At 40.2% G+C, this 23,158-nt stretch overlaps 2 protein-coding genes across 10 annotated transcripts in view; one reads left to right on the top strand and one right to left on the bottom strand.

The window, feature by feature from the left end:
* The window catches only part of LOC140464874 (serine/threonine-protein kinase ICK-like), a 75,258-nt gene extending 70,682 nt beyond the window's left edge, over positions 1–4,576 (bottom strand). For 2 of the 3 annotated variants that reach the window (XM_072560453.1, XM_072560448.1), the window contains exon 1: positions 4,374–4,575. The gene's annotated coding sequence lies outside the window, so the exon portion shown is untranslated. Of the gene's footprint in view, positions 1–4,373 lie in introns of all 3 variants that reach the window. The other variant, XR_011955011.1, reaches the window with a different exon arrangement.
* A 271-nt stretch (positions 4,577–4,847) lies between these two features.
* The window catches only part of fbxo9 (F-box protein 9), a 94,140-nt gene continuing 75,829 nt past the window's right edge, over positions 4,848–23,158 (top strand). For all 7 annotated transcript variants that reach the window (XM_072560405.1, XM_072560386.1, XM_072560415.1 and 4 more), the window contains exon 1: positions 4,848–5,112. Coding sequence is in view for 4 of the 7 variants with exons in the window: in XM_072560386.1 (XP_072416487.1) it covers positions 5,110–5,112 (3 nt within the window). In the remaining 3 variants the exon portion in view is untranslated. The remainder of the gene's footprint in view (positions 5,113–23,158) is intronic.

Genomic DNA, 23,158 nt, shown 5'->3' with positions numbered 1-23,158 from the left:
GCAACAAACCTCACAGCACACCTCTGGTCACAGGTATCCAGTCCAAGCAACAGACCTATATCACCACCCTCTGTCTCCTACCATCAAGCTAACTTTGTATCCAATGGGCAAGTTCTCGCTGGATCCCATGTGATCTAATCTGATGAACCAGTCTACCATGCGGAATCTTGTCAAAGACCATGTAGACATCTACCACTCAGCATTCATCCATCTTTGTGGTCAACTCTTTAAAAAAACTCAGTCAAATTTGAGAGACATGCTTTCCCGCATACAAAATGTTGACTATCCTGATTCAGTCCTTGTCTTTCCAAATGTAAGTAAATTCTGTGCCTTATCATCCCCTTCAACAACTTGCCCACTATTGATGTCAGACCAACTGGTCTATATTAACTGGTGTTTCCTCACAGCCTCTCTTAAATAATGGCACAACATTAGACACCCTCCAATCTTCTGAAGACTTTTGATAATGTTCCATTCAGGAAGTTACAAAGCAACAATACTGTACACGGGATTGGGTGTAACAGTTAGACAATGCCTGTTGACAGTCCCAAAATGCTCTCAATACGCATGTGCGAAACGTGCACATGCAGTACATCAGTCAATGACATAACTTCATCCCATTTACTCATATTTATTATGCACCTTTAGATGCTGACATGTTTTGTTTCAAACTAACAGAGTGTGCATACACAGATCATCCACATGCGAAATGTGAAGCTTTTGTGGGGTGTCAGGAGATACAGCCCAATGGTTATTTTAATCAACCTTTTGAACATGTTTTGACACAGAGCAGATGGAACATGAAGACAGCACTTCTTGCCTTGGGGTAGGCACTTAACACTCTCCCACAAGACTTCTAATTTTGAAATCAACTTGTTTAGACATGTTATGATACACCATGGAAGCAGGTGGAACTTTTATACAGATCGGCTATACCAAAGATAGGGACAGTACCAATGTACCAAAAGACCATTCAGGACTGCCATAGATTGAGCACTGGTTAATGAGTAAAACACAAGTCAATAAGAATAAACAAGTCATGGTCAGTTGACAGACTGTGACTAGTGAGGTACCACAAAGATCAGTGCTTGTACTGATCACAGTCTATAATGATTAGCATGTGAAGCCCAAATGTAATATTTCCAGGTTTGCTAACAAAGAACTAGATGCGCATGTGCATAGTGAAGCAAATGCAAACAGTCTTCAATGGGAGGCAGATAAGCTTGAGGAGTAAGAAAGAACATGGCATACAGAATATAACGCAGAAAAAAGAAATGAAACTTTTACATTTCTGTTGCTTTTCCACAAGAGTGGAGAGTGTTTAGAGTCATAGAGATATACAGCACAGAAACAGACCCTTAGGTCCAACTCGTCCATGCCGATCAAATATCCTAAATTAATCTAGTCCCATTTGCCAGCACTTGGCCCATATCCCTCTAAACCCTTCCTATTCATGTATCTACCCAAATGGATGTAGGTTTGCTCGCTGAGCTGAGAGGTTCATTTCCAGATGTTTCATCACCCTACTAGGTAACATTTTCAGTGGGCCTCAGGCAAAGCAGTGTACATGATTCCTGCTTTCTATGTTTGGGTTTCTTTGAGTTGGTGATGTAATTTCCTGTTCTTTTTCTCAGGGGTGGTAGATGGGGTTTAACTCAATGTGTTTGTTGATGGAGTTCCGGTTGGAATGCCACACTTCTAGGAATTCTCATGCGTGTCTGTTTGGCTTGCCCTAAGATGGATGTGTTGTCCCAGTCGACATGGTGGCCTTCCTTATCTGTATGTAAGGATATTAGTGAGAGAGGGTCATGTTGTTTTGTGGCTAGTTTTCTGCCTGTTTGTCCAATGTACTGTTTGTTACAGTTCTTACACTGCATTTTGTAAGTGACATCAGTTTTGCTTGTGGTCTGTATAGTGTCTTTCAAGTTCATTAGCTGCTGTTTTAGACCAAATGTCTTTTGAATGTTATAACTGTACCAGCCTGCACCACTTCCTCTTGCAAGTCATTCCATACACGCACCACCCTTTTCATGAAAAAGTCACCCCTTTGGTCCCTTCCAAGTCTTTCCCCTCTCACTTTAAACCTCTGTCCTCTAGTTCTGGCATCCCCAACCCAGGGAAAAGACTGTCTATTTACCCTATCCATGCTCCTCATATTTTATAAACTTCTGTAAGGTCACCCTTCAGCCTCCGATGCTGCAGCAAAAACAGCCCCGGCCTATTCCACCTCTCCCTATAGCTCAAACCCTCCAATTCTGGCGACATCCTTGTAAATCTTTTCAAGTTTCACAACATCCTTCCTCTAGAAAGGGAACCAGAATTGCACACAATATTCCAAAAGTAGCCTAACTAATGTCCTTTACAGCTGCAACATGACCTCCCAATTCCTATACTCAATGGCCTGACCAATAAAGGAACGCATACTAAACACCTTCTTCACTATCCTATGTACCAGAGACTCCACTTTCAAGGAATTATGAACCTGCACTCCAGGGTCTCTTTGCTCACCACCTTACCATTAAATGTTTTTGTTCATAAGTTACTAAAAACCAGTAGTAAGTAGTTTAAAAAAAAAGGTCATGTTTCTATTGTGTAGAGTCTTGATGAGACCGCATAGAGAGCATCATGTGCAGTTCTGGTCTCCTTACCCAAGGAATGATATGTAGTTGGCACATGGCCTTGTAATGCAGCAGTAGTATCCTTGTCTCTGGGCCAGAGGCCATAGTTCAAGTCCTACCTGCTCCAAAGATACATCAAATACAGCTCATTAAAAATATTCATGTCATGTGCATGGAGGGAGTGTGACAAAGGTTTAGCAGGCCGATCCCTCGCATGGCAAGAATATCTTACAAGGGAAGATTGAAGAGAATTTGCTGGCATGAATTATCTGGCATTTAAAAGAATGAGTGGTGATTTAAGTTAAAACAATTCTTTCAGAGCTCAATTCTAGAGATATAATAGAATCCCTACAGTATGGAAATGGACCATTTGGCCCAACAAGTCCACAGTGATCCTCCGAAGAGTATCCCACCCAGATCCATTCCCCTATCCTATATTTCCCGTGACTAATGCGCCTAACATACACATTCCTGAACAGTATAAGCAATTAAGCATGGCCAATTCACCAACATGCAGATCTTTGACTGTGGGAGGAAACTGACACAGACATGAGGAGAATGTGCAAACTCCACTCAGACAGTCACCTGAGGCTGGAAATGAACCTGGGTCCCTGGTGGGGAGGCCGCAGTGCTAACCACTGAGCCACCCGAAATGTGTTGCACTTGGTGGAACATTTTAAATGAGGGGAAATGGCTTCAGAATGAAGATGAACACCATTTAGGACTAAGACAAGGAGGCATTTCTTCACCCAAAGGAAGATGAATCTTTGGAATTCTCTAGCCCAGAGGACTGTGGAAGCTTGGCCATCAAGCATGCTAAGGACAGAGATCATTAGAATACTAGATGTTAATAGAGGAATGTGAGGATAATGCAGGACATGCTAACAAGTTAGGTCGCATAGCCAAGATGCCAGATGGCCTACTCTTGCTCCCATTTCCTACATTCCTCACAGAAGTACAATCTGAAGAGAGTAATAGGATGCAGCACGATGCAAACATGGATTGGGAATATCAATCTTAATGAGTTGATGGTTGACGAGACCTGAGGTCCCACTTGTCTACAGGTAGACATGAGAGAAATCCTGTGGAATTATTTTGAATGCTGAGGACTTCTCCCAGGGTCAACGTCCAACACAACTAAGTTGATCATTTGATTACTTCATATGGTACACTGACAGATTTCATTTCATCACACCAAGGGCTAAGTACCTCGAATATACCTGAGCTATTTTAAAGTGCTTTGACGTCTTGAAACTTCTGGAGAAACAACAGAAGTCGAGACCATAAGGTAATGTTTCTACAACGGAGAAAACAGACTGGCTTCAGCTTCAAGGAGTTTCTTAATTTTTTTGGATATCAGCATCGTATTTCTTGCATTTTCTATTCTGATTCCAGAATTCCAGTAGCCCCTGCCAATTTTTAATCAAAATTAGAGAAGAGAATAATGCTGAAAAGTGTTTAATCGTTCATACTGTCGGACAGACAGAATGACAGCAGCTCAGCCAAGAACTGCTGCAGGAACTGAAATGCCCTGGTTAACAACTACTAATAAATGTCAAAGTAACACGAAATGAGTTGAAGGCAGTTTAAGAAGTCCCTAACATCCACGTGCGGGTAATGATCTTTTTAAAGTTTTGCCTGACCACGAAAGTGCAAATACAGTTTCAAAGGGAGTAACTAAAAACACACACATGACATGGTACTGGGTCATGACGGGAATGACAGTCAACAAAATGAAAACAAAACTGCCCTTACCACTTGCCGAGAGCCCAGAGCCACTTAATTGAGCCAACGTGATTTAAGAGTGAAAAAAAACTCGAAATGTTAGACGGAGTATATACATCACAAGCTAAGACCAACTCCTCCCAGTGCTGCTACTACAACTATTAGTCCTACTGTTTCACTCTGGCCTAACATGGCGGCAGCACAGATGTGTCTTTTCCCGGGAGACGAAGCTCCTCCTCCTCCTCCCTTCAGTCCCGCTCCCTCCCTCTCCCCAAACACCCGAGTAGCACCACAGCGCACGCGTCAGACACGTTTGAATGGGGCGAACCCGCACGCAATTTCGGAAGGAGGATGGCGCGTGCACAATGCTCACTGGATAGCGGGGATGAAATAGGCTTTACTGTACGCGGGAAGGGCGCGACGCATGCGCGGTAGGCTTGCTCTGACTCGTACTGTGGCGGCGTGCTCGCGGGGCGGGTTGTCTGGGTGTGCGCGCTCGCCCCCGTCTTCCAGTTGTCCGCCGTCGGCGCAGAGGAGGAGGGTTTGATGCTGCCTGACTTCGGCGGGTCGGAAGGGTTAGGGTGACTCATCACCGGCTCCACACCCCTCCCCTCAACTCCGAATTCGCGACATGGCTGCCGTGTGGAGAGCTCGTATTTTCCTGGATTGTGTGGTTCGCTTCTCCGACCGAGAACTGCAATAATCTCCGATCGTTCAGCTCTGTCAGGCTTGGTTACTCTCCGGGAGGTCGGCCCTTTTCAAAGCTATGGTAAACACGGCGGCGGTGTTCCCTCCTCGTGTATGTATGTGTGTGTGTGAGTGAGTGGCTGGGTGACAGGGCGAGCCTGCGGCTGCACTCACTGAGGTGAGGAGGAGGAGGAAAGGTGTGTGTGATCCTCCAAACTGCTCATTACTGACCTGCAAAATCACAGCCCGGCTGGCCTGCAATCCATTCTGGCTGTTTGACCTCTGTTTTCTTTTAAAGAAACATGACATGAATATGTATAAGTCGATAGGGCATCCTTATGAGCAAGATGGGGTGGCAACAATTCAAAACTTGGGAGCTGAATGCCAATGCAGTGATTCTCTATTTTAGTTTGACAGCCCAGCGGATTGGTCTCCCCCGTTAAACTGTTCCATTTTCTCAAAAGGAAATGCAAAGTGTGCCAGGGAAAGGCAGTGAAAGAGTTTCTGACCTGCCTCAGGTGATGTGCACTGATTGTCCGTGATGATCTGAGTTAAACGTGTGCCCACAGGATTGGCACATCTGTCCCCAAGTTGCCAAAGCAGGCATCTCGTGACCTTCAGTTCTGATGCATTTTCCACGTCGACTATTCTTGACTTTGAAAGCTACCCAAATAAACCAGATTACAATATTTTACCCGTCAATCAGGTGAAACTGCAGAATGTCTTGATGTAGATAACTGTCAGTGAGGTAGTGTAAGATATTGGATTAGTGGTGCTGGAAGAGCACAGCAGTTCAGGCAGCATCCAACGAGCAGCGAAATCGACGTTTCGGGCAAAAGCCCTTCAGGAATAAAGGCAGTGAGCCTGAAGCATGGAGAGATAGGCTAGAGGAGGGTGGGGGTGGGGAGAGAGTAGCATAGAGTACAATGGGTGAGTGGGAGAGGAGATGAAGGTCAAGGAGGAGAGGGTGGAGTGGATAGGTGGAAAAGGAGATAGGCAGGTTCGACAAGTCCGGATAAGTCAAGGAGACAGTGCTGAGCTGGAAGTTTGAAACTAGGATGAGGTGGGGGAAGGGGAAATGAGGAAGCTCTTGAAGTCCACATTGATGCCCTGGTGTAAGATATTGTTGATTTAGAGTGAGAGATCCATAATGATGACATGAGTCAGCAGCTGAATTATTGCTTCTATAAGGTATGATATGCAAATACTGTGATTTGTAGTAATTTTTTTCTCTTAAAACAAAAGACTAAGCAGTCTTAAAATTTAAAAGATTTGTGTTTTATAAAGGATATTTGCGGTCTGCAAATGCGGTCTGCATTGGGGTCAAGCAGCATCTGAGGAGCGGGAGAGATCGACTCTTCTGCTTCATGGATGCTGTCTGACCTGCTGTGCTTTTTCCAGCACCACACTTTATCGACTCTTGTATTTTATCAACCAAAGGATGACCCAGCCAAAACGCTGACATGCAAAACAAAGCAGCAATCTGAAAGTTGAAAAGTTCCAATATAACTTTAACGCTTTCTTTTCACAGATCTAAAGCTGTCTATTGCAAAAAAAGTAAGCACTTTCCTTTTGATTTAACAGTTTATAATAGTGTAGTTTACTAATAATATAGCTTGCCAAAGTTTTTTGTCACATGGTATGACCATGAGATGAATGGATTTTTATCGTATTCATTCTGGCGATGCTTACAGCATGAGCTGAAAATGTGTTGCTGGAAAAGCGCAGCAGGTCAGGCAGCATCCGAGGAGCAGGAGAATAGACGTTTCAGGCATGAGCCCTTCTTCAGGAATGAGAAAAGTGTGCCAAGCAGGCTAAGATAAAAGGTGGGGAGGGGCGTTGGAAATGCGATAGGTGGAAGGAAGTTAAGGTGAGGGTGATAGGCCGGAGTGGGGGTGGGGGCGGAGAGGTCAGGAAGAAGATGGCAGGTTAGGAAAGTGGTGCTGAGTTCAAGGGTTGGGACTGAAACAAGGTGGGGGGAGGGGAAATGAGGAAGCTGGAGAAATCTGAGTTCATCCCTTGTGGTTGGAGGGTTCCTAGGCGGAAGATGAGGCGCTCTTCCTCCAGCCGTCGTGTTGCTATGGTCTGGCGATGGAGGAGTCCAAGGACCTGCATGTTCTTGGTGGAGTGGGAGGGGGAGTTGAAGTGTTGAGCCACGGGGTGGTTGGGTTGGTCCGGGTGTCCCAGAGGTGTTCTCTGAAATGTTCCTGACCTCTCCGCCCCCACCCCCACTCCGGCCTATCACCCTCACCTTAACGTCCTTCCTCCTATCGCATTTCCAATGCCCCTCCCCCAAGTTCCTCTCACTACCTTTTATCTTAGCCTGCTTGGCACACTTTCCTCATTCCTGAAGAAGGGCTCATGCCCGAAACATCGATTCTCCTGCTCCTTGGATGCTGCCTGACCTGCGCTTTTCCAACAACACGTTTTCAGCTCTGATCTCCAGCATCTGCAGTCCTCACTTTCTCTTAGATGCTTACAGCATAACAGACTGCCTGATGCTGTTGCTTACTTGGCAAATTTTGAAAATAGTAAGTTAAAAGGAAGTATTGTGACTTCAACACATCAACCAAAATCAGTATTTTGTTTTCTTAAACCGCCCCATGATAATGGACAGTACCCCACTCCTCATAAATACTGTACTTAAAATATCCCAGATCTGCCATTAACCTGGTCATACAGATGTTCTTAGAATGGTAATATGATGTTTGTTGGTATTTTCTCAATCTAGTGAATTTTTGTTTTATTCTTTCATGGGATGAGGGCATTGCTGGCTGGACTGGCATTTATTGCCCTTGTCTAATTACCCAGAGGGCAGTTAAAAGTCAACCACATTGCTGTGGGTCTGGAGTCACATGTAGGTCAGACCGGATAAGGATGGCAGTTTCCTTCCCTAAAGGACATTAATAAACCAGGTAGGTTTTTTCCAACAGTCGACAACTGATTTATGGTCATCATAAAACTCTTAATTCCAGATTTTTATTGGATTGAATTTTTCAGTCCAATTGTAGGATTCAAACCTGGTCCCTGGAATATTACAGTTGAACATACCAGTGCAATGATAATACCACTGGACCATTTCCTCCCCTTGATTTAAATTTATAATTGTCATAGAATCAGCATGTAATTAATCTTTTGATTGTGCAATCATATTACTATTACACTACATCATCCCTCTATGATATTATAACAGCTGATTGCTACACAAATCACTAAAATGTAATGCACACGGATACATTAAATAATCAGAAAGGTTTATGGCATATTGGCCATTCTATTAAGTTTCCCTACAGTGTGGAAACAGGCCATTGGTCCAGCAAGTCCACACTGACCCTCTTAAAGAGTAAACCACTCAGACCCCTTTCCTTCTAATGCACCTAACACTATGGGCGATTTAGTATGGCCAATCCACCCGATCTGCATATCTTTGGTTTGTGGGAGAAACTGGAGCACCTGGGGGGAGTTTTACTTTAAAAGTGAAGGCTGACCTTAGATGCACAAGGCTTTACTAAAACCTCATCTGTAGGAAATAAAATCTAAAAGAACTACTGATACTGTAAATCAAACAAAAACAGAAATTGCTGGAAAAGCACAATAAGCCTGGCTGCTATTGTGGAGAAAAATCAGAGTTAATGTTTCAAGTCAAGTAACCCTTCCTCAGACCCTTCCTCACAACATTAACTCTGATTTCTCTCCACACATGCTGCCAGACCTGTTGAGTTTTTCCAACAAATTCTGTTGTTGTTTCTGTTGCACCTTATCTGTAATGTTGCTTCCACATTGTGCCCAAGGGAAGGTACGTTTGTCTTGGAATTGTCGTCCCATTTCCCCCTTCAGTCAAAGCAAAACACTCAGAGACACAGTATAGTTTTATCTCCTTCATCTTTATTCCAGGCCCTGGAAGGTGAGAGAACAATAACCCATGTGCACAGAGATATGAGTTCTCAGTCTTCTCTATCGAACAGCAGTTTCTTAATGAATTATATAGTCATTTACAGGGAGGAGCATCCAGATAAGGCAACATTAATATTGATTGGATAACTGTTACAATCAGCAAGTGTCAATAGTAAAGATTAAGCCACCTGTCGTTACATAATGAATGTTTTTAACCTTAACTGGCTTCACATAATGAATACTTTTCATCTTGTTAAAACTGACCTTACATACAGAATTCTTCCAATATTGTTAAATGACTCTACATAATGAATGCTTTTCCACCTTATTAAGCCATTACCCTTGCTTCCAGCACCCCATTGTTAACTGCAAGTTCTTACCTGATCTGAGTCATGCTCACCTCAACCTCTTGTTTCACTAAATTCAAAACTTAACTCTTTCCCTACTTGCTTATACCCCCCACACGTTCTTAGAATGGCCACAAAATAAAGTTATTGGAATCATTCCAGGGCTTAAAGCATTCCTAAAAGATTGCATATACTTGGCTTGAATTGATAAATGTTTGAGTAATCTAATCAAGCATTTAAAATTATTAAATTATTCCAGTGGGCAAAATACTGTTTCTGCTAATGAGGGGATGTATAATAAGAGGAATATTTTCTTAGAGGAATAGGCCATTTATGAACAAAAAGCATAGAAACTCCATAACTGCTCTCACCAGACGCTAAGAATGCTACATCAATTTTGGATTTTCAGACAGATCAATTAGTTTTTCTTTGTTCAGTTCACCTATCAAGTGATAAAACAGAAAGGCAGGTAAATGGAGTGATGATCTGTACCGCAGTTCCAGTCATAATATAACTGAATGCTTGAGCTAAATTTCTTACTCTTATTCTTGTGTGACAAATCTGATTTTGAATCAAGACTGCCAGTTCCCTGAAGAGATGATTTTAAGTAATTCAGGTTAGTAATCACAACCGTCAATTCATTATCTTTATTTGATAACTGGCAGTTTTAATTTATACCTAAACAACAAGATAACTTATGGCAAAATAAATACTTCGACAAATAATATGTAGTACTTAATGTTTGTGTTCTGTGTTGAATTGCACACCCAGTACAACACACAAGACAATGAGAAGAAACTTAATGTCTGAAAAGTAGAATGTGAACAAGTTATTTATAAGAATATTTTCAAGTTTCAAAATGTTTAGGATCACTAAACTTTTAAAATTCCTTTCAATTGCATTTATGTTAACAAGTTTTTGTATTAGACTGGTGGGACAGACTTTTGATTGACAGATAGCCAATTATAAAAATGAAGTCCATTTCTGGGGTTCCCCATGTCATGCATTCCCAGTCTTTGCAACCATCCAGGAAAGTGAGAAAGAAAATAATTTGCTGAGGTGAAATATTTTCTCACGTTATCAATTTGGTTGCTTAAAATTACAGGAGGTAACACTAACAATAGCAATGCCTCTGATCCTTGCTCAAGTTAAATTTTGGGACCAATCTAATGAAATGGGTCGATAATAACAATGCTATTAAGATATTCAACCATTTAAAGGAGAAGCTTTATTTTGAGCAAACTGATTGTAATAATGTGCTGCAATATCTGTGAACTACTCTTTGAATAAGTTGCAATAAGTATTATAATGCTTTTATATTCTAGTAGTGAGGGATCACTGAAACATGAAAGGTCAGTGCAGTGTGGAATTTAAGAAAGAAGGAACCTGCATTTATATAGCATTTTATGGAATTATTTCACAGACAATTAGAGGTTTTGAAGTGGCATCATTGTTTGAAGGAAATGCAAAAACCAATTTGCTCACAACAGGACCCAAAAAATGTATCCAGATAATCTACCTTAGTGATTTTGGTTGAGGTATATATGAGAGCACAGAGAAGTTTTCTCTTCAAACAGTCCCATGATATCATTCGCATCTACCTGAAAAGATTGGGAGAAGTGTTTTTTTTGTGTAGATCTGAAAGATAGTACATCTGACAGTATGTTTTGGATTTAATTAGCATAATTTTAGTTGATGAAAGCCAGTGATTCTTTAACTTTGTTTGGTGTTTTACTAAAGTGCTGATTTAAGCCAGTAACAAATTAAGTAATAGATGACGAAAATGGCATGATTAGCTCATCTCTTCTGCCTTTCCTATGGCAGTTATGCTAATGTGAACCTTGAAAGAATTCAGGTTTGCAGTGAGAGATTAATCTCCTACCACAAGACAAATGAAGTGAAAGAGAGGATTGGGACTTAGAATTTAACCTCAAGAACTATTTAGGGCAAGTACTTAATTTGACTTGAGTTTGTTCATTTTGGGGTATTATTTGATGATTTACCAATTGTCAAATTTAGTTTAAAGAACTTCACAACAGCTAAGTACACTTTTTAAAATGGATGTTACTTTTCTATTAAAGTTTGCTTATTCTAAAAAGTAACATTGGAAGTTGCTTTTCAAAATGTATAGTGCAGAACTTTGAAAATTTGAGTAAATTATTAAAATTGTAATATTAGTTACCTTTCAATGATTTGAGGAACAAACATAGATATGGCTTTATCATGTGCAGACCACACTGGCAACTCTCAACTCTGATCACAGCTCCAACATTCTTTTGATTTCTGTGTGGTTTAGATTGCTAGAAATTTATAAATAAGTTGTTTACATCATTAATTTCTACCAGCCTTTCTGTAGGCTCCTGTTGAGCATACATCTCTCATTGCGATCTTCCCCTTCCAATATTTTTACAGGTCTATAAAACACAGGTGTATATTTGTAGGTATTAGCCATGTAGCATTATAATTCAAGAGATACAACGTGAATAATCAGCTCTTTGTAATGTTTCTGTCATGCAAGTTGTTCAAACGTTAATTATATTTTCTGAGCTTTCTGCTAAAAGTGAACAGTAGGAAGATGTGTAATTTGGATTGATTTATTCCCTGTCAGCATGGCCATAGTTAAGAAGGGTGAGAATGAACCATTTACCCTAGGCTCCCAAGTTCCTTTCCCACTGTAGATACTGCCATTACCTGAATAGCAAGCATAGCTACAGATAAACAAGATGTCGTCAAAACAATCAGCATGAGGCTGAAATATGAGTTTTCCTGGAATCTTGAGTTTTCTCTGCCCCAGTTCATGAACCCATTTTTTGAGAAAATCCTATCCCCTTCTGAACTCCTTCCAATTTTACATACTGGTGACATCACTCTCCAACCAGAGAGAGACTATTTTTCAATGGTTGTCGTAAAGTTGGAACAGACTCTGATTTCAGGACTTAATGGGAGTTAAGAGGAAAAGGTTAATTAAAATGAGGCATACAAAGAATGACTCTCTGTACACTCAATGTCAGGGTAAATACAATGTACCCTAAAGAATAGGGGATATATAAAGTTTGCAATATTGCAGAGATCAGTTTGGAAACGATGACTATACCTTGGTGAAGAACTCAACGACTGGATTCTATCCATGTGCTGGAGTCATTGTAGTGGCTGGTCTTCTCACTGAGGGATAGGAGCTGAAGGAACCTTTTACTTCAGATGTGCTTTTGTGTGTGCAGCAAATGAGGAGATGGTGACGCTGTGCTAATGTCACTGGACTAGGAATCCAGAGACTTTGGCAAAAGTTCCCTGCATATGGTTCAGATCCCACCGTGGCTCAAGTCATGGAATTTAAATTGAAGAACTAATCTGGAATATGAAGCTCATCTCAGTCATTGTGACCAGGAAACAGTTATTGCCAAATGTTGGCCTAAGCTTGGATATTGATCAGATCTTGTTGCATGTGGAAATTGAAATGGATTGTAAATTGTTGGATCCCTAGCACTGATCCCTGAAATACTCCACTAGCTACATTGTGCCAACCTAAAAGTTACCCATTTAAATTTGATTGCCTGCTTTCTGTTAGCTCACCAACCCTTGATCCAACCTAATATGTTAAACTATGTGTAGTAACCTTTAATGAGTCCCTTGATGAAATTCCTTCTGAAAATTCAAGTCCAGTACATCCACAAACTTCCCTTTATCCAAATCACTTGTTACTTCTTCAAAGAACTCAAACTAATTTGTTAAAGATGATTTCTCTCCTCGTTGATTGTACCTGATCACTTTAAGACATCATGAAGGAAATGGTGGACGGAGTGTGGCGTGGATCTTGCAGCTGCTCGTGAGATTCAGGCTTATTTCCAGATATACTTCTAGATTTCTTACAGTTATTACCATGTTTAAAAGACTTTTAGATAAGTACATGAATAAGAAATGTTTGAAGGGATATGGGCCAAGTGCAGCCAGGTGGGACTAACTTAGTTTGAGAACTTAGTCATTGTGGATTAGTTGGATTGAAGGATCTGTTTCCATGCTGTATGACTCTGAGATGGAATTCAGCGACTATACGTGAGAACTGTTCGGTAAAGTGGAAGAACTGAAAGGGGTGTGAGAAGGAGAGGTAGTTTTTTTGTTGTTGTTTGTGAACAATGTCATGGGGGATTACTTTTTTTTTAGAAAAAGGCGAGAGGGACTCTGGGGACGATGAACTCTGGAAAATATTTACTTATTGCCATTTCACTGAAAATGTTTTCTCAGCAGTGGACTGCAGCTGAATATAATTTTGGGAACTTCCTCTAAGTTTGACAGTTGATTCCCTTAAACCTGGTCTCCCAATTTTGTTTGAGCAGTTAAAATGTTGGTCAATTTTTGCATTTAAGTGTAGTCATCCGATAGATAGATAATGCATAAATGAAAATGGGGCCACAAAGGACTTGATGAGTATTTTATGATTTTTATCCCTGTTTTTCAAACAGAAGTAAGAAGAATTTGTGAATGAGTAATTTTGTTCTGTGCTATAACCATTATATGGTGTGTACAATATGTACATATTCCCAAATGTAATTCTTATTTGATTTGGGAATACTTACGAGAATACTTATAAAAGCCAGGCTTTTAAAATAAGCTTTCAGAAGTTCAATGATGATATCAAAACTAATCAGTGGAAACAAGGGGCAGAACCTTTTCAACCACTGAATGATCTAGGCAAGGCAAGAAAGTTGGGAAAGTCACAGGTTATTGACAGCAGGAAGATTCCCAACATTGAGAGCATGAATGCCCACTTTTCAACCTCTCCACACTACCAAGAATCATTGACCCCAGTATTCTGCCTTCCTGTTATTCTTTCCAAAGTGAATCACCTCACATTTATCTACATTGAACTCCATTTGCCACCTCTCAGCCCAATTCTGCAGTTTATCCAAGTCCCTCTGCAACCTGCAACATTCTTCCACACTGCCCACCACTCTACCGACTTTAATGTCATCTGCAAACTTACTAACCCATCCACCTATGCCTGCGTCTAAGTCATTTATAAAAATGACAAACCGCAGTGGTCCCAAAACATGCCACTAGTAAAAGTATGAGGTAATTATCAAGGGCTTGTGGAGCGAAAACTCTCCATAAATCTTGCTAAAATTGACAGCCAATTTCTGATAAAAATTTGATCTAATATTCTATAATAACCTAATAATATATGGAGCCAGCAGTCTTAGAGGTGATGGAAATAGTTAACTTGATTTGAATCAACATTATGTCAATACCTTGCTCAGGTGGGACACATGACTTGGAACAGGTAGTTTCCAAAGCTCTTCACAGGGGATTTCCTTGTATGAGTAGTTAACATTTCCATTATTGTTGTATTGTGTGAGTACCAAGATGCAGGAAAGGCAATTCAGATGGAGTTTGATTTTCTTTTGTTTAGCAATTCTCGTTTATGATGCGCAGATTTAACTATGTAACTGAATTGTTTATTGGGAAGTTATTTATGCCCTTATTTTGGGCAATAAAAATTTCAAAGCAAAACCACATTTGTAAAAACCGCTGTTATACCATTGTGAGCAGATTGGGGTGCTGGGCAATTAAAATGATCAATTAATGGCTGAAACTGGTAATTGCATTATGATGAGTCAATTGACAGGAATTGAAAATGAAAAATGTTGTCATGAAAGCCTAACTAAAGAAATGAAACAGGGAAGGACGACCATAAGTTCTGTTACTCTTTCACAGAATGTGAGCATCACTTGCAAGTCTAGCACTTGTTGCCCATTCCTAATTGCTGAACTTTTGTAGAGAGCATGACAAGATAAGAATAGAACTCACTAATGTACGTTAGTGAACTTGATGAGTTTTATGATAGTTTCAAGGCCACCCTTACTGGGGCTAGTTTTCAGTTCCAGGTTTTATTAACTGCATTTAAATTCTACTGGCTGCTCTGATGGAATTTGAACCCATGTCTCCATTAGCCCGCACCTCTGGCTTACTGACATTACCACTACATCACCATCTCCACAAAGTGTGTAGAATGAAAAAATTTAAAAATTTGAATATTTTTTCTGTGTTGATTGCAGTAAACAGTCTAACATGCTGTTTTGAATGAAACATATGAAGTAGGAACAGGAGTGGGCTATTTTACTCTTTGATCCTGCTCCGTCATTCAGTATGATCATGGCTGACCATCCAACTCAGGACCGTTATACAACTTTCTCCGTATGTAGGACCATTCGGCGGAGCCACTTTGGCACGAGTGATTCGACGCGAACGATTCGGCGCACCTCTTATTTATTCCTTTTCAGGCTTACTTACAAGCATTAATGAAAGCAATAAAAAGAAAAATAATGTTTATCCTCTTCAGTAAGAATGTTAAAAAGAAAATAAAAATGAAAGAAGTAAGGCAAATACAAAATTGTTGCTGGCATTTTAACAGGTTTGATTTTAATAATTTGTATATTCATGTTTTATTTTAATATATTTTAATAATTTTAATAATAGTAGTTTAATAACTGCTACTGAATAACTACAAAAAGTTCTGTGCCAAATGGGTCTGTGCCAAAATATATTTCATTTTAATATATTTTAATAATTTAATAATTTTAATAAAAGTAGTTTAATAACTATTACTGAATAACTACAAACAGCTCTGTGCTAAAATAGGTCGCGCCAAACCGGCCACGCCGAATGGTCCCACTCCGACTTTCTCCCCATATCCTTTGATCCCTTTAGCCCTATCAAAGTCTTTCTTGTAAATAAAGTCATAGAGAAGTACAGCATGGAAACAGACCCTTCGGTCCAACCTGTCCATGCCCATCAGATATCCCAACATAATCTAGTCCCACCTGCCAGCACCCGGTCAATATCTCTCCAAACCCTTCCTATTCATATACCCTTCCAAATGTTGCAATTGTACCAGCCTTCACCACTTCCTCTGGCAGCTCATTCCATACAATTACCACCCTCTGTGTGAAAAAGTTGCCCCGTAGGTCTCTTTCATATCTTTGCCCTCTCACCCTAAACCTATGCCCTCTAGTTCTGCACCCCCTGACCCCAGGGAAAAGACTTTGTCAATTTATCCTATCCATGCCCCTCATAATTTTGTAAACCTCTAGAAGGTTTACAAAACCTCTATCAACCTCTCAGCCTCCGCTCCAATGAAAACAGCCTCAGCCTGTTCAGCCTCTCCTTATAGCTCAAATCCTCCATACCCTTGTAAATCTTTTCTGAACCCTTTCAAGTTTCGCAACATCTTTCCGATAGGAAGGAGACCAGAATTGCACGCAATATTCCAACAGTGGCCTAACCAACGTTCAGTTCTCTGGCCTCAACTGCAGAAAATTCCACAGGGTCACTAATGTCTGGGTGAAGAAGTTTCTTCTCCATCTTAAATAACCTATCCCATGTCTTTTGTCTATGACCCCTGGTTCTGGACTCCTCAATCATCGAGACCATCCTTCCTGTGTTTGTGCTATCTAGTCCTGTTTGAAGTGTACAGAAGCTTATAAAATTCTTTCTTCTGAACTCCAGAGAATGTAGTACCAATCCAGTCTGTCTTCATGCATCAGTCCTGCCATCCCAGGAATCAGTCTGGTAAACATTTCTATGCATTCCCTCCACATAGCCAGAATATCCTTACTCAGATAAAGAGACCAAAATTGCGCACAATACCAGTTGTGGTCTTACCAAGGCACTACACGATTGCAGCAAGGCATCCCCGCTCTTGTACGCAAATCCTTTTGCTATGAAGACCAACATTCCATTTGCCGCCTTTATCACCTGCTGCACCTCCATGCTTAGATTCATCAATTCATATACAAGAACACTCTAGTTCTGTTGCATCCCCCCAACCCCCCCCCCTTCTCAATCTATCTTCATTAAGACAGTAATCTGTCTACCTGATATTGCTACCAAAATGGATAGCTTCTTTTATATGTCCACATTATACTTCATCTGCCATGAATTTGCCAATCCACTCAACTTGTCCCAATCACACTGATGCACCTCTGCATCCTCCTTGCAATTCACCCTCCCACCCAACTCCGAAAAATGCAAGTTTAGAGATACTGCATTTCGTTCTCTCATCTGAATCATTAAATATATTGTGAAAAGTTGATGTCCAAGTACTGATACCTGTGGTAATCTTAATAATCACTGTTTGCCACTCACAAATGACCTGTTCATTCCTATTCTTTCTTTTGTTTATTGTTTGCCAACCAGTTCCCTACCCATGTTAGCTCATTACCCTCAATAAAATGTGCTTTATCTTTACATGCTCATGTCTTATGTTGGACAATGGAAACTTTCTAAAACTCTAAGTAAACCACATTCATTGGTTCTCCTTTATCAATTCTACTAGTTACGTCCTCAAACTCTAGAAGAATTGTCGAGCATGATTTCCCTTTCAAAAATTCATATTGACTCTGTCTGATCCTGTCACTGTTTCTCAAGAGCTATATTAAATCTTTTATAATGAACTCTAGCAATATTTCAGCTAACCAGTCTGTAACTTCCTCTCTTCTCTTCTAGGAACTGTTCAAAAGTCTATAAAGTCTTGAAAGATCTCTAGGGTCGCTCCTTGAGTAATGTGGAATATAGATTATCGGGCCCTGGGGATTTATCGATAATTTAATCCCATCCATTTCCAATTCACCCATATCCATACTAATACTGATTTTCTTCAGTTCCTCCCCTCACTGGACCCCGTGTTCCCCAGCATTTTTGAGACATTATTTGTGTCCTGCTTTGTGAAAACAGAACTAAAATATGTATTTAATTAATCTGCCATCTCTTTGTTTCCACTTATAATTTTCTATTTTTCTGATTATAAGGCACCAGCATGGGCCTTCATTAGTATTGCTACTATGTAATTTTGCATAATTTGTTGTATATCTTATATTTTGCTGTTATTAAGTATTTGGCTTTACTGTTGAATGATTGTGTAATAACATCAATCATTATTTGCTTTTCAAAGAAAGAGGTTTGCAACTGGAAGGTTGTTTTAAATTTTGTCTGCATTTCAGAAAGGAGCAAAATCAATTATTAACCTTGATCATTGGTTACAGAAAGATATCTTGGCTTAACTTTTGTTTGAAGTCAGACAGAAAATTATACTTTATGATCTTGGGTTTTTCTTCTAAACATCAATTAAATGAGGTTCATCGAGTTATAGAATTGTGCAACTTGGAAACAGACCCTTTGGTCCAACTCGTCCATGCCGACCAGATATCCAAAATTAATCTAGTCCCTTTTGCTAGCATTTGGTTCATATCCCACTAAACCCTTCCTATTCATATACCCATCCAGATGCCATTTAAATGTTGTTATTGTACCACCCTCCACTATTTCCTCTGTCAACTCGTTCCATACATGCACCACCCTTTGCATTAAAACGTTACCCCTTATGTCCCTTTTAAATCTTTGTCCCCTCACCTTAAACTTATTCCGTCTAAGTTTGGACACCCTCACCCCAGGGAAAATACAATATCCATGTCCCTCAAGATTTTGTAAACCTTTATAAGGTCACCCCTCAACCTCCAATGCTGTAAGCAAAATAGCCCTGGCTAATTCAGCTTCTCCCTATAGCACAAACCCAGTGCTACAGGGAGTATATTAGCCCCCTTCTAATTCATGTGTAAGCTGTCCTTTTTAAACAGATTAGTTCTACCTCAGAAGAGATTCCAAGAATCCAAAAATATGAATCCTTCTGCCCTGCACCACCTGCTCTGCCACGTATTCATCTGCTCAGTCCTCCTATTGCTATCCTCACTAGCTCGTGACACGGAGTAATCCAAATATTATCAGCCTTGAGGACTTCCTCTTTAAATTTGTGCCTAACTTCCTATATTCTTTCCTCAGAATTTCATCCTTTTCTCGTCCTATGTCATTAGTTCCAATGTGTACAATAACCTCCTGCTGGTCCCTCTCCCCTTTGAAAATATTCTGCTCTCTCTGTCTCCTGGCACCGCTCTGATATCTCTCTCTCAGCCACAGAAGCGCGTGTCTGTGCTTCTGATTAGAGAGTCACCGTTCACAATCGATTGCTTGCATACCCCTCGTCACATTAGAGCCAGGTTTGTTACTAGAAACCTGACTGTCAGTGCTACATTGTCCTGAGAGTCCATCACCCACTACATTTCCCAAAACAACACATTTGTTGGAGATTGGGATAGCCACAGGAGATTCCTGAACTAATCGTCAGTAATATGGAAACTCTCCCTAATCTCCCACATCTGACAGGAAGTGCACATCACGCCACTAAAGGCCATATTTGCACCTTAACAATTTACAGACCCAGAAAGTAGCCCTGCTCTAAAAACATTGCTCCATGCTAACTTAGTATCTCTATTTCTATGTTTTTAAAGTTTAATCAGAGATAGATCTCAGTAGAAACATGTAAGTGAAAAATAACCCACTCTACCTGCTATTGTAGATTTAGAAAAATAGGAACACTTAAAAACTAGCCATTTAGCTGCTCCAGTGCTGTGAGCTCTCCCACACAGGTTTCTCCAAGGTCAGCTGTGAATTTCGCTGTTTGCTTATTTTTTCTTAGATGAACCCCAGTGTCCAAAGATGTAATCAAACAGAGGCAGTTAGCTGTGTAGCTTCACTGTTGGGTCAAACAGCTTTGCAGGTTTATTGCTCTGCTTGATTCACTTCCCATATAGTTACTACATTTGTCACTCTTCCTCCTTTTTAAAATGCAATTTGTTTGACATTTTTTCCAAAGTTCCAAAGCAATTTATAAAACAGTAATTACTCTTCCTAGAACTTGAGGAAATCAGCTTCAATTCTTAAAATACCTATTAAATAAAAAGCAGCTCTTACAGCCACATGTTATTTTTCCTTATCCTCCATCTTGGATTACACAGAATACAACTTTGGATTTAGAGTCAAGCTTGTAATTTTGCACAATGTGATGCACATCTGCAGCAGTTTATAGTTTAAATTTAGTTTATACAGGGTACATATCTATGACTGTATGACTATAAGCTTACATACAGTGTTTCAAGTTAAGTTGTCCCTGTTTGAATTGTGTGTATATTATACAATATAAAACTTCATTATTTGTAAAGACTTAATCTGGACTTAAAAGGCTGGTCTTTTGACTATATTTATTCTGATCAACTTGGTAAACTTAGGAATTAATGTTTTAAATTTCTGAAATGCCATTGCTGTCTACTTCACTAAGTTATACCTCAAGGAACTTATTTAACTTCATTCCAAATGATGTAATCATGATGAGTTATGCAATGAATTAAAGCTTGCAAGAGTTTTCAGTTTCATTTTGCAACCAACATTGTTTGTTTGTTCTGTATAAAGTGGAGATTTTACAAGCTAGTTCTCTACCAGTGTAAAAGTGTCAAAATACAATTGTGCAATCTATTGGTGTCAAATATGTGTATGTTGAAATGGATCCTAACTGAAAAAGGAAACTGAAATTGGAATGCAGGAAGAAAACTAAACCTGCAGTTTGGAAATCAGAACTTCTAGGCAGACTGAAAGTGGTTGATACTATATTAGCAGTGCAGAGACATTCAAACTTGATAGTATCATTTGAATTGTCAAGTAGTAATTTGAACAGACAGGTAATTTGAACAAGTCGGAGTTCAGATCTAGATGCTGAGAATGATCTCTGGTACCTGTTACTTGAAGATAACATTGGTGGAACTGTGCAATTCTCTGGTATACTATTTGCGGTGAAGACTCTGTGCCTGGAACTGAGGTCAGTTGTGCACAGCTGTCAACTGAGATAGAGCTACATCCTGCAAAAGGGGCCAAAGTTCTTCAAGGGGAAGATAGCTTTTTTATAATTTAAAATACAGGATTAGAGCTGGCCAGGCAAGTATTTGTTATCCATTCCTAATTGTCCCTGAGATAGAGCTGAAACCTTGAAGTGTTGCAGTCCATGTGATGTAGATACAACTGCAGTGGGGGAGGGAGTTACAGAATTTTGACCCAGTTCTTAGTGAAGGAAAGGCAATATAGTTCTATGTTTGAATGGCTTGGAGGCGAACATGTGCATGGAATATGGTAGTGTTCCCGTGTATCTGCTGTCCCTGATCTGGTAGTGCAGGTCGTGGGTTTGGAAGATGATGGCAAAGGCGTGGATGAGTTGTTACTATACACCTTGTAGATGGTACTTGCTGCTGCTGTGTGTTGATGGTAGAGGAAATTAATTTCAAAGGTCTTGGATGGGATGCCAATTAAATGGGTTGCTTTTCCTGGGTGGTGTTGAGCTTCTTGTGTTGTTCATGGTGTACTTATTCAGATAAGTGCATCGTGATCCATCACATTCCTAACTTATGCCTTGTAGATAGTAAGCAGGCATGGGCAAGATAGGATGTGAGTTCTTCACCACAGAATCCTTCTCTTCAGAATTATTCTTGTAGTAACCATATTTATATGGTTAGCTGACTTTATCTACGAGTCAGTGGTAAACCCAAGATGTTGTTAGTGGATTCATTAGTAATGCCATTGAACGTTAGGGGCATAGATTGAATTCTGTCTTGTTGAAGGTGATTATTGCCTAAAACCTAGGACAAGTGGCTGAAGTGTTCGTGAGGGAGCACTTTGGGACCGGTGATTATTGTTCTGTTAGTTTTAAAATAGTTATGGAAAAAGATAGGCCTTGAATAAAAGTTAAAGTTCTAGATTGGAGCAGAGCAATTTCGACTGTATGAGACACAAACTTTTAAAAGTTGATTGGGGTAGACTATTTGCAGGTAAAGGAATAACTGACATGTTGGAGGCTTTCAAAAATGAGATAACAAGAGGTCAGAGGCAGAATGTTTCTGTCATAGTGAAAGGTAACTCTAGTAGGAGTAGGGAACATTGGATGAATAGAGACATTGAGATCTGATCAAGAATGGGAACATACGTCAGGTACAGACAACTGTGATCAAATTAATCTCTTGAGAGATATAAGGGATGTAAAAATACGCTTAAGAGGGAAATCAGGGGGGCAAAAAGCTAAAGTGATTCTAGAACTACATTAAGAGGAAACAAACAACTAGAGCGAAAGGAGGGCCCCTTAAAGAATAACGAGGTTATCTGCGGACCGAAAGAGACGGGTGAAAAACGAACAAATTTCTTTGGGTGTATTTACTGTGGAGAAAGACATGGAAGCTAGGGATCTCAGCAAAGTAAATAGTGATGTCTTACAAACCAACCACATTACAGAGGTAGAGATGCTGGAGGCCTTAAAAAGCATATAGTGAAGAAATTGCCAGGCCCATACCCGAGAAATTTGTCTCCTCTACAGCAGGAGGTGAAGTGCAGAGCGCTGGAGGGTGGTTAATATTGTGTCTTTATTTAAGAAGGTCTCCTTATAGAGGTATATAAAATCGTGAAAGGCATAGATTAGATCGATAGCTGACAACTTTTCCCCAAGAGAGAGGAATCTAAAACTAGAGGATATAGGTTTAAAGTGAGGGGGGAGAGATGCAAAAGAGTCCAGAGGAGCAAGTTTTTTTCACATATTGTGGTGATTGCCTAGAATGGGCAGCTAGAGGTAGTGGTGGAAGTGAATGCCATTTCATCATTTTAAGAAACATGTAGACACGTAAATGGATGGCATAGTTATGGAGGAATATAGACTAAATGCATACAAAAAGGACTAGTTTAAATTGTGAAAATTGGACAACGTGGGCAAGTTGAGGCGATAGGCCTGTTTCCATGCTGTCGATCTATGACTCTAAGACTCGAGCAGAAGCCTGGGAACTGTAGACCTGTAAGTCTGACACTTGTGATGGCTAAGTTGTTGGAGGGAATTCTGAGAGCTAGGATGTACATCATTAAGAACTGATTAGAGATAGTCAGCATGGCTTTGTGTGTGGAAAATTGTGTCTCAAACTTAACTGAGTTTTTTGAGGATGTGACCAGGAAGATAAATGAAGGTAGAGCGGTAGATGTTGT

The sequence above is a fragment of the Chiloscyllium punctatum genome, chromosome 3 (assembly GCF_047496795.1).
Source record: "Chiloscyllium punctatum isolate Juve2018m chromosome 3, sChiPun1.3, whole genome shotgun sequence".
In the NCBI taxonomy this organism is placed as follows: domain Eukaryota; kingdom Metazoa; phylum Chordata; class Chondrichthyes; order Orectolobiformes; family Hemiscylliidae; genus Chiloscyllium; species Chiloscyllium punctatum.
The sequence above is the reverse complement of the archived record's forward strand: the minus strand, read 5'-3'. Positions and strand labels throughout refer to the sequence as shown.